A 14,125-nucleotide genomic window follows, 5' to 3' on the forward strand; every position below is an offset into this window, starting at 1 on the left:
ATTCGGAAATAATACTGAGAATCAATTTTATAACACTAATTTTTAGGTTTACCAAGCTCTTTCGGTATCTCGTACGTCAATGTGTAGATCATAACCCTTTAACCTTAACATACAGGGTCTAACTTCGAGCAGGGGCCAGGGTTTTTTAACTTTTAATAACATTTCCTTTAAATACGAGATTTGACAACAATGCACAACCCAGTTGGTAATTGTGCATGCGCTGCGGTTAAAGAGAGGAATTGGTTGAGGTCACACTAGCTTGTGCAACGGCGGGATAATAAACTGTGACCCTCATTCAAGGTTACACCCAGTATATTAATAAGAAAACTAGAAGAAACGGTTCTAAAACTTCCGTAACATTTATTTTTTTGTGCGCCAAGCGGCTAAATTTAATGCTGTTCTTTCTTTTTAACAATAACACAAAAAGGAAATTATTTCTCTTCAATATGTTTCATTAAATAACTTTGTTGGTTATATTTCCAAGCAAACCTTTAACAAGCTACCAATTGGGGGAATATACAAGGTTTCCTTTCTGATTCGACATATGATATGATTTAAAAAAGTATTACTTTTGGTGGGCATGTTGATATGTTTAATTTTTTGATATTATCACGATATGTCAAAAAAAAAACATGCAAAAGTCATGTTGGCACCATTGCCTGGAATAAACATCAAATTTTGTGGTAACCTTGTATATATCCACATTTAAAAGCGCAATACTGTCATCATAGGAGGCCTTGAGTAAAAACAACTATTGGTACTTAAAAGGGTTTTGATCACACCACTCAGAAGTACCAAAAAAATCACAGAGGAACGAAGCACAAACCTTCAAAGCAAACTTAACCTCACTTTCACTCGCCCATTCACTCCGAGTTTTACAAAATTCAACAAAGTCTTATAGTCACGTCTCCAGTAACACCTCTAGTAACATACACTAATAAAAATAAGGTTAGAATCACGAACTGACGCCTCCGCATCTCTCATCTAGTCGATATCCAAGATGAAGCAAACGGCCAACTACGTCACGACATCGAAATCTTGAACACATCGCTCGTCCATTGACTGGCCCGATCCAAATGATATCTCCTTCGTATCCCGGTGTAGGTGGGTGGTTTCAGTGATCCAAAATGACAGGGGCGGCTCAAAATCGGACGCTCTGCCGCCGAAGCCCCACCTGGTACAGAAAAAGTTAAGTTGGTGAGTGGGAACGGTCACGAGCTTGGCCAGATCTGAGGCTCATTGAAATTAAAGCACAGTAAACGTGTTTGTGAGTGGGGAGAGCCACAAAGTTAGCCTGATCTGAGGCTAATTGGAATTAAATTAGAACGTGGCGTTTTGAATGGGTGTACGGGTGTATCTTACCTAGGAAAACGACTTTGGCTATGCGTCCACCTCGTGGCATACCTCCATATAGTCAGGGTGCAACATAATGTCTTTAATCATATCCTTTAACATGGAATAACGTAGCACCATTGGGTAGATTTTGGCGTTTGTATATTCAGTCTGTGAACATACCAACAATGGTAATATTTGATATATTTTCTTATTTAAATCTATTACTTTACAGACCTAAATCCAATTGATTGGTATTGGTAAATGTTTCGTTAGTATCAATTATGGGAAAGATGGTTCAATTTTTACTATATATCATACAGATTTAATCATATTGAAGAAGCGGGAGTAATTACCGTTTTATTAAAAAAAAAATGTAATTTATTTTGTACGGTTGATCACATAAAAAGAAAATGCCGACTTCGATACGAATTACAGAAGCAATTTTGGGGAAAAAGTAACTTCTTAAACACACCCACTTGTTCTACCATCGACAATTAACCGGTTTAATTGCTTTCGATCAGCTTCGCAATAGCGCTGAGGAAATGGACTTTCTCTTTTTCAGCCTTTTTCCGGACGACGTCATTCCCAGTTCCCAGAATTAGGGTCTAAATTCAATAGACACACCGTCGAAGTTGTCCAAGAGGAGCAAATTCACAAAATAATGGTTTAACTAACACAAAACAACTCGTGGCTCTCAGAAATATTTATAGTGATACTATGCAACTATTTTTGAGGTTAAAATTAGTGGTAACTTCCCATTTACGTGATCTGCTTATTCCTAGATCACTTTAGATCACTTAAATGAAAAGGTGTTTCAATTTTTTATTGTTCTTATATTACTTACAAACCTTTAATTGTCGAATGAGATTCCTTAGTCCAGAATATTTCTTAAGCAGTCTATAGAGGTCATTTGTCATTTGTGTGTTCTCCGTGTCAATTTGCGACGTTGTCATATCTACAAAAAAGTACCCAACTCTCGAGAATGTTCCCGAATTACTTCAGTACTCACTTTCTAATCGCTCTATTCTCTCCCTCTTGTCCTGGGCCTCCTCAGCCAGCTTCGCCGACGTTTTGACGCCCTCCCCAGACTTCTGGGTCTTCTCCATGATAGCGCATGCGCGAAGCACGAAGGCCGGGACCGTTTCTTGCTTTTCTTGTTTAGGGATGTCTACCAGGGTCCAGTACTGCGTTTCCAGCCTTATCACGTCCTGAAATTTGAAGTAACTTTAGAGCTAACAAAGAAAGGAGTAAAAATTAATTATTTCTCTTGTATGAGAAGGGTCTCGAGAGCTAGTCTAATAGCTTTAGATATCCATTGCGTATGCTTGTCAGGATATGCTCTCGGTCGTTGATTCCCAATAATGGCAATTGAGGATCAATAGGTCTGGTCCTTTGGGGGATATGTAAACCCCTGGATCACCCTGTGATAGTAGCCCTTTTGAACTATTACACGTGTTATCCCAAATGGCGTAAATTGCTACATTGTTGACAAATGATGGGACAACTTAGAGTAATTTTGTTCTTTTACTGCATTTAGTTGAAGAAATAAAGGTATATTGACGTTACAACGTATATTTCTATAAATATGCTGTATATTTCCGTGGAATGGCGTTGACGAAATAGGATGTGTTTTAAAGTTAATCTCTGTACGCGATATTTGTTAAATCTCGGAAGAAATTGTTCAAGGTTGTCGGTTGAAATGAAGTAGAACCAATTCTTTCAGGAATTCTGTAATCATTTTTATGTTTTGGTTGTAAGATAATAAATAATATATTCTCTTTCACTGGCGATTTTATAATAAATTTTATGAAAATACGTTGTAGAATTGCTACATTTTCCAAGGAATAGACAGGATGACCTAAAAATAAAACGTTTATAATATATTCCGCTTACATCATGTTACTTATTCTTCAAATTTGAATTCCCAACAAGTTATAATTGTAAAATATGCATCGTCCACAAATAATGCATAACGGGATTCCTCGTGGTAAAATTCAGAAAATTTTCGCGTTTCGTACGTGCCCAGCTCAATGATTCAGAGAATAGGCAATTCCAATCGCGCTAATTTGAATGTCCGTTCATTTTTTTTAACGACGACGTCTGCACCCGTCGCTTTATCAAATATTCAGCTTTAAAATGACGGGATATGATGGTTTGCTTATCGCGGTCTTAAGCCGCTAACGTATTTAATTAGTAGTGTATTTAAATGGGGGATCGTGTGGAAAATTCAGTCAAAAGTCGCCGAAATGCATCGGGTTGCAGTTGTTGTGATCGTCCTTGCTTCCATCTTTACCCAAAATGTGAGTATTAACAAAGCTTTTGTGTATCTATTCTCTTCTACGTCTTTTAGCAGTTTATTGGTAATGATGGCATTGAAAAACCAGCCATTTCTCAGTTATTATTAATATTTTTTTTAATTTGAACTAAGCTTAGTTGATTAAATCTAACTAGAAAAATTATTCGTTTTATACTGGCTTATGTGCAAAAGTGTAAATTTTTGCCCATAACTGGATTAGTTATTTCTTATGTATCTCGAAAGCAGTGTTTGAGATTGTTTGCTTGTAAGAAGTATATCGTTGACACTCCGTATATTTTATTATAGGCACAGAAAGTAAGGGATATTAAAAAAATCCCAAAATTTTGAGTGATCTTCGAAGACCTGTTATTTGAAGGGAAATGGTCGTAGAGAGAATCAAAAAACAGGAAATTGAAGCCTCAAGTGTCTAGTTTTCTGATCTCGAGTTTAAAATTTTTTAGCGTTAGCAGATTTTGAGCAATCAAGGAAATCAACGGACAAATTTTTTTGTAAATTTTTGCTTTTTTAAAAAAGGATCGACTTCACAAAAATTTTGTTGGCAATTTCAGCATAAATCTCTTTTAGATAATTTAATTCTCTTCAATTTGAGCGGTTCCGGAGTCTTGTATGTACGATGATTTTTCGCTGTTATCGTCGATCAAAGTAAAAAAAATCATTTTAGACTTCAATTGGCAATCAATTACTCGGGAAATAATGGTGGTACAGAAAATCCAAGCAGGGCTTTGAAAACTGCAAAGTATTCTCTACAAATCGTAATTATTGTAAAGAAAAATGAAGAGGATTGAAGTCCGGACTTCTGGGTGGACAAGAAAAAATGCTTACATAGCCAATCCAGCGATTTGGAAAAGCTACATTTAAATATGCACGCACTGGCCGAGAAAAATATGGTGGAGTTCCGCCGTGCATGAACCACATGTCTCTTCTTAAATAAAGTAGAACTTCTTCAAGTCGTGGAACCATTTTTGCCACCTAGAAGACCAGACTTCATCCTCTTGATTTTTCTGTTTGGCCTCGAATGAAAGATATCGTTTACAAAGAATCTATTGGTTCGTATGAAGACTTGTGGCAAAGAATACAAATCGCTGCCAACGAAGTCGGACGCAATCCCAATATGTTGTTTCAAACTCGAAGATCTCTCAGAAAACGTTGTGTAAAGTGTATCAGTGTCAACGGTGGATCCTTCGAACAATTACTTTAAATCATTATTACGTAGGTTTTTCATTTGTTTTATTGTTAATTGTTGTAATAACATGAAGAAACACTTAGTTTGTTTTGCTATTCGTTTCTCGTATTATCAAAACATAGTGTTAAATCTATTCGAAAACGCATCGAGATACAGAAATGAAACAAGAGTACACAATTAATGGAAAAATGATTGCTCTTTCAGGTTTTGAACCAAGTTTCATGTTAGACATACAGGGTAAAAAGTTATTAACTAAATGTTCGGTAAAATTGGCCGTAAGTGGCGCCCTCTAAGAACAACGCTGAATTTACAACACGCATCTTATTCGTCGCTTAAAAAAACATAGTTTCACAAATTTTCAAGTTCCTAACCTGCATATTTTCAGAATAATCGCAAAAAAACGATTAAAATTTTAACTTTCAACACCCTGTATTTCCGAAACTATCAACTTTCGGATAAGGCATGTTTACGCCAATGGTCACCATTTTACGTGTAGTATCTTCAGCTTTCGATTTTCCCATTGTTAATGAATCACCCTGTATATATTTCTTACGTGAAGAATATTTTCTCCAAACTAAATTTGATGAGCTTACGTCATTACAAGAATAATTTTTTCCTGAATGAACTATATTTTACCTACGTAAATCATTAGCATAAATTCTGACGTTAATGACAACGAATAATGCGGTTTATTGAAATATATTTTCAACAACCACAAGATTGTTAAATTTATTCATTTTATCTTTGGTAGAATAAAAATACCATCCGTACAGCTGTTGCCGCAAATGCATTTTCGATTCAAACTTGAAATAACTCTTTTCAAAAGTAGTTCATTTGATTACAAACGAAATAATTAGTCCAATTAAATAGGTTTAAATCGGAATTTGGTTAACTTGCCTTCAAATTCAATTTTTTAGTCGTTAATTTTTATGATTTAACACTAAAACAATTTTTTTCTATGCCATTCGATTGACTATTTAAAACATGAAAAGTTGCTTTCGAAATTTTGTTTTACGACAAAAATAAAAAATCACATTCGCTTAGTGAAATTGTTATAACATTTTTATTAAAAATTTAAAAATATATCTATTTCTCTGACAAGATAGTTTACATTTTTTAGAGTAGATTGAAAAAAAAAATATAAAAATCATCATCATTTTTCTGCATGTTACGATTTTTTTAATTTCTGAAATCATCTCTTAACTTCTAGTCCCCCTAACTCTGTTAATTTTAATAATACAAGAAAAGTCAATAGATCATTTTCAAGTAGAATTTTATACTCTATAACTTTTATAAGAAACTTTTTTTTCTAGCTTTTACCACTTTGGAGTTATCTTGAAAAACCCCTATATTATATCATTTTTCACCCCTGGCCGAGGGTTGACAAAAAAATTACTGTCACTTATTGTTAAAATATACCTCAAACTCACTTATATTAAAAATTCAGACCGGTTGACCAAAAGTGTGATTTAAAGACCCATTTAATTGGATTAAATCCATGGTAGCCAGCTGTCTCATAAGAATGACCATTTTGCAAAGCCTATTTCTTTCAATTTAGCACGCGTCCTGGGGGGGACACTCCTTGAAGTCTCAGCCGAGGGGGTCCCGCGTGATGACAGACGAACGATCCTTTTACGACTGCAAACACTCGATATGCCACAGCGTCGAAAACTACCCGGAGGAAGACATCAACGTCGCCATGGAGCAGCACCACTCGCTGAAGTCCCTGTTGTCTGGTGCAGTCTTCAACGTCACTACCGCCGTTACCATAGCGAGCAGGATACATCCTTTCGAGGAGACGAAGTCGTCCCAGCTCTGCAACGCGGAAGGACCCGCCAAGTACAAGCCGAAAGCGATGCGGAATTTGTCGAACCAGTGGAAGATCATCGTGAATACGGTCAAATACCGACAGGTGTTCACTGTGGAGGCATGCCGGTGAGTTTTAACAGCTCGCGATGTTCCTTTATCTTCCTTTGCAGTGTAAATCCAAGTAGTCCAGGCGGCAGAGCAGCAGAAGTAGGCTTTGGCGTCTGCGTTTGAAGTCATCTGTTTTGTTGTACAGAAAAATCCCAAATATTATGTAGAATATGAGTTTGCCAAACATACATACAAAAAGAATGAAAAATTACCCGCTTTTCGACATATTCCTCCCTGTTATATTAAAAGTAAGCCCTAAATAAAAAAAAGTCATTCTTTATTTTTTGTTTATTTGACGATTTTCTATAAAGTTACAATAACTGCGAACCAACAAAGTTGAATTTTGCATTAACAATGAGCGAAAATAGTAGAAAATCATATGTATATTTGGAGCAATTTTTAAAATAAGTAAATATTTATAAATATTGAAGAAATATTGTGAACAAATTAAGAAAACTTCAAAAACTTTATCGCGTACCGTGGGTTTAAATTAAGGTTTAGGAAGGGCATACAATTTTTTAGAGATACCTACTTGTCATAATAAACAATGATCAATACTAAAAATACCTATTTCTACATTTTCAATAAATAATTATTTATAGAGTGAAATATTGAAAAATGTTTAAAAAATTCTAAATGATTATAAAAGTATAAAAATAGGTATTTTTAGTACTGATCATTGGTTGTTATGACCACAAGTATCTATAAAAAACTGTGTGCCCTTTCTAAACCTTAATTTAAATCCACGGTACGCGATAAACTTTTTGAAATTTTCTTATTTAACAGTCCTGTCAATCCAAAACCACGAAATATGTCGAAAAACGGGTCATTTTTCGTTATTTTTGTATGTTTGTTGTTCCCCTGAATTTAGCAAAATCGAAATAGGCAAACTCCGATTCTTATTCTACATAATTGGGATTTTTCTGAACAACAAAGTAGATGACTTCAAATACAAACGCCTACAGGTTATGATACAGTTGTGTAAGAGTAAGAGTCCTTAAGACTGAATTGAGACTTTTCTGCAACTAGTATATAACTTGTAATGTAAACAGACAGTTAATTGTGAAGCTAATAGCAATATACTTGTAAAAAGAAAGAAATTAGATCTTTTACTGAGCTATAAACACCTTAACAAATACCAAAAGGGTGTTTTTCTTGTTCAATATTTCCTTTTTTGAGCAGTTACCTGAAACCAGTGTTTTTTAGGTACGGGTGTTGAAGTAAAAAAAAATATACCTTTAAATTTCTTCTAAACAAATGTACTGAACTATTTTTTTCTTTACAGAGAATTGTCAAGTCCCGACGCCCCTGATACAAGGTGAGTAAAAATAACTAGTCAAAGTAAACAAAATAAAAAAAGTTTCTTATATAAGTATCTCCATATTAGATCCTGTTTTTCTCTTCAATTGCTTTAATTGTTGTAATTAAAAAATCCTGTAATTTTTTTCTAAACTGATATACAGGGTGTCCCTGAAAATGATGGACCACAGGTCCCCTGGATGAAAATAGCTTAACTTATCTATATTCAAAAATGCACGCCTACTGAGATATAGCCTTCTAAATATAGAACACATAACCTAGTTTTTTTCAAATAATTTGAAAACTGTTTTTCTTAGATACTTCAAATTTGGTACACATATTCTTTTTTATATAAGGGCAATGTAAATATAGAATTTGGTGAGAATACTTATACAGGATGTTCTCTTTCTAGTACCTGTGCGCCACTGGCTATCCTATAACTTTTTTGTGTGTACGCCAATGACGACATAAGTTATATTTTTTAAAATAAGCACTATTTTAGAAGATTTTTTGCCTCTTACAAAATTTTGATATCGTTTATGGATTTCGAGTAAAATTGGCATTTTTTACACATTAAATAATATAAAATCAGTTTAACATAATTAGAACAGTCTACTACTAGCAGGCCCGGATCCAGAGACTGGTTTTGGGGGTGGCGCAAAGCACTTCTTTCAGAGGAGCTTGACACTAATGAATCCTTACACTTGCATTAATATCGACTAACTGCCTGTTGTCGTTTGGAGAAATTGAAGATCTTTAAAAAATGTTGTGCTTTGGGGGTGGCGATCGCCACATCGCCACCCCCTCTGGATCCGGGCCTGACTACTAGGTGCCATATAACAAAGAAACAAATTCATAACAATAATAAAAAGGTTCAGTCTCAAGCGAGGTGATTTATACTTTTGCTGAACAAACTGATATGTTATTAGATTTGGNCAGAGAATTGTCAAGTCCCGACGCCCCTGATACAAGGTGAGTAAAAATAACTAGTCAAAGTAAACAAAATAAAAAAAGTTTCTTATATAAGTATCTCCATATTAGATCCTGTTTTTCTCTTCAATTGCTTTAATTGTTGTAATTAAAAAATCCTGTAATTTTTTTCTAAACTGATATACAGGGTGTCCCTGAAAAGGATGGACAACGCTTGACCACAGGTTCCCTGGATGAAAATAGCTTAACTTATCCATATTCAAAAATGCACGCCTACTGAGATATAGCCTTCTAAATATAGAACACATAACCTAGTTTTTTTCAAATAATTTGAAAACTGTTTTTCTTAGATACTTCAAATTTGGTATACATATTTTTTTATATAAGGGCAATGTAAATATAGAATTTGGTGAGAATACATATACAGGATGTTCTCTTTCTAGTACCTGTGCGCTACTGGCTATCCTATAACTTTTTTGTGTCTACGCCAATGACGACATAAGTTATATTTTTTAAAATAAGCACTATTTTAGAAGATTTTTTGCCTCTTACAAAATTTTGATATCGTTTATGGACTTCGAGTAAAATTGGCATTTTTTACACATTAAATAATATAAAATCAGTTTAAGATAATTAGAACAGTCTACTACTAGGTGCCATATAACAAAGAAACAAATTCATAACAATAATAAAAAGGTTCAGTCTCAAGCGAGGTGATTTATACTTTTGCTGAACAAACTGATATGTTATTAAATTTGGGTTATTGTGAAGGAAATTGTTGTGCTACTATTCGACCATATGCTGAAAGATTTCCTAATCGAAGAACTTAAAATCACAAAAATTTGCTAATGCGGAAAGACGCCTTCGGGAAACAAGACGTTTTTTTACCAGGAACATTAAATCCTGGAACTATTCAGCTGGAAGAACAAATTTTGGAAAGGATCGAAGAAATTCCTCAGTTGAAAAAGTTTCGTTAATAGAGTATTAAAAGACCAGTTATTACAGGTTACTATCCTAATAGGTGGATAGGTAGAGGAAATAATGCCCTTTTAAAATGACCACCTCGATCCCCGGATCTAAACCCATATAACTATTTCCTTTGAAAAGCGTAGAGGACTACAGTTTATAACTGATAGTAATAGATACAGAAAACGGATAATGGGAAAGAATACATGAAAAATACATGAATACATGAAATTAATGTTATGTGAGGTAATGCACAATTATTGGATAAAATTCATTTTAATATTCGAAAAACTAATACTTGCGTTTAAGAACAAGGAAGTCACTTCGAGCATTTACTGTAATATTATTTTAATGATATGATTATAAAAACTATAAATTTAGATTTATTTAAAATGTTAACGTTGACTTTCTTACATTATTAGTTGATATTGTTTATTTAAAATATTAATGTTGATTTTTATTTTATTGATTGATAATACTAAGCTAAAAATGTANTAAAATGTTAATGTTGACTTTCTTACATTATTAGTTGATATTGTTTATTTAAAATATTAATGTTGATTTTTATTTTTATGATAATACTAAGACTAAAAATGTATAGTTATTTTTTTTAATGTGACGTTTTTTCATTATTATTCCCTGCATTGAGGCTGCAGTTATAAATAATTTTTTACAAATCGGAATATTTGCCTATATTTAATGTATAAAAATGCCAATTTTACTCGAAATCCATAAACGATATCAAAATTTTGTAAGAGCAAAAAAATCATCTAAAATAGTGCTTATTCTTAAAAATTTAAATTCTGGCATTACTATTCTATATTTAGAAGGCGTGCACTTTTGTATATAGGTAAGTTAGGCTAAATAGTCCTATTTTCATCTAAGGAACCTGTGGTCAAGCGTTGTCCAAGCGTTTTTCAGGGACACCCTGTATATTGTCATGTACAAAACATACAAAATAAGCTCTGCTTTGTTGACAATCCTTTTTTTTTGCAGCCATTACTGCAGAGACGTTTTCCATAAGAAGTGCAGACAAAACTACCAGCCTCTGACGCTTTTCGTATACGAAGAAGGTAAAATACAATTCGATAAGTTCCTGGTACCCACTACTTGCAAGTGCTGCGCTGAATAACGGATTGGCTCTTCGTCGTCAGGTCCTTCTCATTATAACGATAACTATGTAAATAAAAACGTCTTGAAAACAGTAAGCGTATTTATTAAAAAAAACGCGTTTAGAAGGTATGACACAAACTTGTGTTTCTAAAACTTAGTGCTGACAAGGAGAAGGTAAGGTAGTCGGATTTTTGTAATNGGAATATTTGTCTATATTTAATGTATAAAAATTCCAATTTTACTCGAAATTCATAAACGATGTCAAAATTTTGTAAGAGCAAAAAAATCTTCAAAAATAGTGCTTATCCTTAAAAATATAAATTCTGGCATCACTGGCGTACACACAAAAAAAATACGGGATAGCCAGTGGAACACAGGCACTAGAAAGAGAACATCCTGTATATGTATCATCACCAAAATTTTTTATTTACTTTGAACTTTTATATTGAACGAATATAAAAAAATAATAGTACCAAATTTGAAGTTTCTAAGAAAACTAATTTTCAAATTATTTGAAAAAAACTAGGTTATATATTCTATATTTAGAAGACTATATCTCAGTAGGCGTGCACTTTTGTATATAGGTAAGTTAGGCTAAATAGTCCTATTTTCATCCAAGGAACCTGTGGTCAAGCGTTGTCCATCCTTTTTCAGGGACACCCTGTATATTGTCATGTACAAAACATACAAAATAAGCTCTGCTTTGTTGACAATCCTTTTTTTTTGCAGCCATTACTGCAGAGACGTTTTCCATAAGAAGTGCAGACAAAACTACCAGCCTCTGACGCTTTTCATATACGAAGAAGGTAAAATACAATTCGACAAGTTCCTGGTACCCACTACTTGCAAGTGTTGCGCTGAATAACGGATTGGCTCTTCGTCGTCAGGTCCTTCTCATTATAACGATAACTATGTAAATAAAAACGTCTTGAAAACAGTAAGCGTATTTATTAAAAAAAACGCGTTTAGAAGGTATGACACAAACTTGTGTTTCTAAAACTTAGTGCTGACAAGGAGAAGGTAAGGTAGTCGGATTTTTGTAATTTTTGATATTTATGGTACGTGTAGTTTGGACCTTGAATAAGAATTTTCCGAAGTAGTTCCACGCAACGCAACGTTCATAAATTACCGAGATAATCGATTTTGAAGTTTTACCTGACAGTTAAATTTACTAGATGTGACGCAGTCTTCAACTGGGAGCGTGGCGTAATTGGTAGCGTATATTTTTTTCAAAACTATCATAAAAAAATGAGAAGCAGAAATTTTTTAAGCATCTAGTTTCCTTTCTTTTTCTTTTTCTGATCTCGAAAATTATGAACAAACGAAATATTATGAGAACTGTACGTACGAATATTCTTCAAGTGTTTAATTAACATTTTGAGCTAGATTCTGTGGGTCGTCCACCGTGTTTAAAAAAAACCGCTTACAGAACACAGTGCTCGGGAATAAAAAGTTTCGTTAAATTCCACAAAGGGTAGAGAAGCATCGAAACTATGTGATGAAAGAACAATCTTTCAAAATATTAACGAAATTTGCTTCAACGTCTATATTTTGAAAACAAAATGCGCCTGTAAAAACATAACATTTACACGACATGCTAGATGCTTAAAAAATGTCTGCTTCCCATGTTTCTATGATAATTATCATTCTGGCTTATACTACACTGCGTAAAATGTCAAATACTAAAAATAAAATAAAAAACCTACCTGACCTCGTTTGTTTTTTTTTAAAGAAACTTTATTGTTAATTCATAATACCTAAATATTGTTCATCAACCAATTGTGCATTTTAATGAAATATTTGAAGAATATTTCTAAATATACATAAGTATTTATTATAATATTTCGTTTGTTCATAATTTTCGAGATGAAAAAAATAAAAAACCATAAGGTGCGGTTTGAAAAAAAAAATATATGTCACGTGACGGACTCGAACCAGCGATCTCGTGACTGTCAGTCTCGAATGTTATTAATTAGACCACGCTCCCAGTTGAAAAATGTGTCACATCTAATGGATTTAACTGTCACGTAAAACTTCAAAATCGATTATCTCGGTAATTTATGAACGTTGCGTCGAACTACTTCAGAAAATTCTTATTCAAGATCCAAACTACACGTACTATAAATATCAAAAATTACAAAAATCCGACTACCTTACCTTCTCCTTGTGAGATATAAATATTATACAGGGCGTTTTACAAGCTTTATCACAACCTGTGACAGATGGTAGCTGGGCAAATTTCAAGTATTTTTTGTTATACGAACATAGGTTCGTTTTTAGAAGTTACAAGTTACAAGCATTTAAAAAAAAAACATATTTCATTAATCCAACCTAAAATTCCCTTACCTTTATCATCGCCTTCAATAGGGTATACCTCTGGAAAATGTTGTGGACGCTCTTGCTGTCATTGTATTTCTCCATGAGTCCCACCAGCGCCTTCTTTGCGGTATCGTAGGATTCGTCCATCCTCACTCTCACTGCCCTAAGCCTCTCGTTAGTTTCTATGACTTCCTCCTTGGTGGCACCGGTCGCGGTGCCCTCGTCCTTGACGTCCTGCACGATCCTCCGGACGCTCTGGGTGAATTTTCCCACCAAGTTAGTCGAGCCTGAAGAGAAAATTTAACCGGTTTTGAGTTACTGTGAACGAAGTTACAGTTTAACAACTAATTTACGACCTTCCCCTGTAAGCGTGAAGTTTTATAAGTAACAGGAGCTCTGAAAGCCCTCAGTCGAAGCCAAAACTCATTTCTTTTCGAGGATAAAACAACGGCAGCCTTACTAGGCATTGTTCCTTTGTAATCTGTTGATTTTACAACTTGTTGCACGGCTCACTGTGCCGGCTTGTTTTGAAACTCCATTAAATTAAAATCGGGTACCTTTTTTTAAGTAAAAGCTGCTGCGTTTGGCTACCAAGTTTGCTACTTATCGGTATAACCGTAATGTTAGTAGTAGAAGTAGATAAAGTAGTTTTTTAATGACAATTTTACAATTATCTTGACTGGCAGCAGCAAAACACTAATCAATTTTTTCTGCCGAGTAAAACGGGTTGCATAATTAGTTAAGAT

General features: G+C 34.0%; 2 protein-coding genes across 3 annotated transcripts; one reads left to right on the forward strand and one right to left on the reverse strand.

Annotated features, from left to right (window-relative positions):
* Positions 1-1,380: 1,380 nt before the first annotated feature.
* On the reverse strand, positions 1,381-13,846 carry LOC108913745. Its single transcript, XM_018719358.1, has 5 exons — positions 13,840-13,846; positions 13,407-13,666; positions 2,345-2,543; positions 2,184-2,290; positions 1,381-1,503 (listed from the first exon to the last, which is right to left on the reverse strand). The coding sequence occupies exons 1-5, from the start codon at positions 13,844-13,846 to the stop codon at positions 1,381-1,383; spliced, it is 696 nt and encodes a 231-aa protein (XP_018574874.1).
* Positions 3,480-11,133, forward strand: LOC108913750. Of its 2 annotated transcripts, none has more exons than XM_023455336.1 (4): positions 3,480-3,635; positions 6,394-6,770; positions 8,991-9,023; positions 10,944-11,133. In XM_023455336.1, the coding sequence occupies exons 1-4, from the start codon at positions 3,582-3,584 to the stop codon at positions 11,077-11,079; spliced, it is 600 nt and encodes a 199-aa protein (XP_023311104.1). In that variant the 5' UTR covers positions 3,480-3,581; the 3' UTR covers positions 11,080-11,133. The 2 variants fall into 2 exon arrangements, with proteins under 2 accessions (XP_023311104.1, XP_023311103.1); XM_023455335.1 differs by lacking the exon at positions 8,991-9,023 and adding an exon at positions 8,038-8,070 and having other exon boundaries at positions 3,482-3,635.
* Positions 13,847-14,125: the final 279 nt, after the last annotated feature.

Source organism: Anoplophora glabripennis, unplaced genomic scaffold (genome assembly GCF_000390285.2).
Source record: "Anoplophora glabripennis isolate ALB-LARVAE unplaced genomic scaffold, Agla_2.0 scaffold652, whole genome shotgun sequence".
Taxonomy (NCBI): Eukaryota; Metazoa; Arthropoda; class Insecta; order Coleoptera; family Cerambycidae; genus Anoplophora; species Anoplophora glabripennis.

What these genes read in the sequence shown, in the direction of transcription:
- LOC108913750 (XM_023455336.1), top strand. Translation starts at nt 3,582, where the DNA reads ATGCATCGGGTTGCAGTTGTTGTGATCGTCCTTGCTTCCATCTTTACC. An exon ending in CTTCCATCTTTACCCAAAAT is followed by an intron (nt 3,636 to 6,393) that starts GTGAGTATTAAC and finishes CTTTCAATTTAG; the next exon opens with CACGCGTCCTGGGGGGGACA. An exon ending in CCCGACGCCCCTGATACAAG is followed by an intron (nt 9,024 to 10,943) that starts GTGAGTAAAAAT and finishes TTTTTTTTGCAG; the next exon opens with CCATTACTGCAGAGACGTTT.
- LOC108913745 (XM_018719358.1), bottom strand. An exon ending in GAGAATAGAGCGATTAGAAA is followed by an intron (nt 2,291 to 2,344) that starts GTGAGTACTGAA and finishes ACTTTTTTGTAG; the next exon opens with ATATGACAACGTCGCAAATT. An exon ending in ATCTCATTCGACAATTAAAG is followed by an intron (nt 1,504 to 2,183) that starts GTTTGTAAGTAA and finishes GTATGTTCACAG; the next exon opens with ACTGAATATACAAACGCCAA.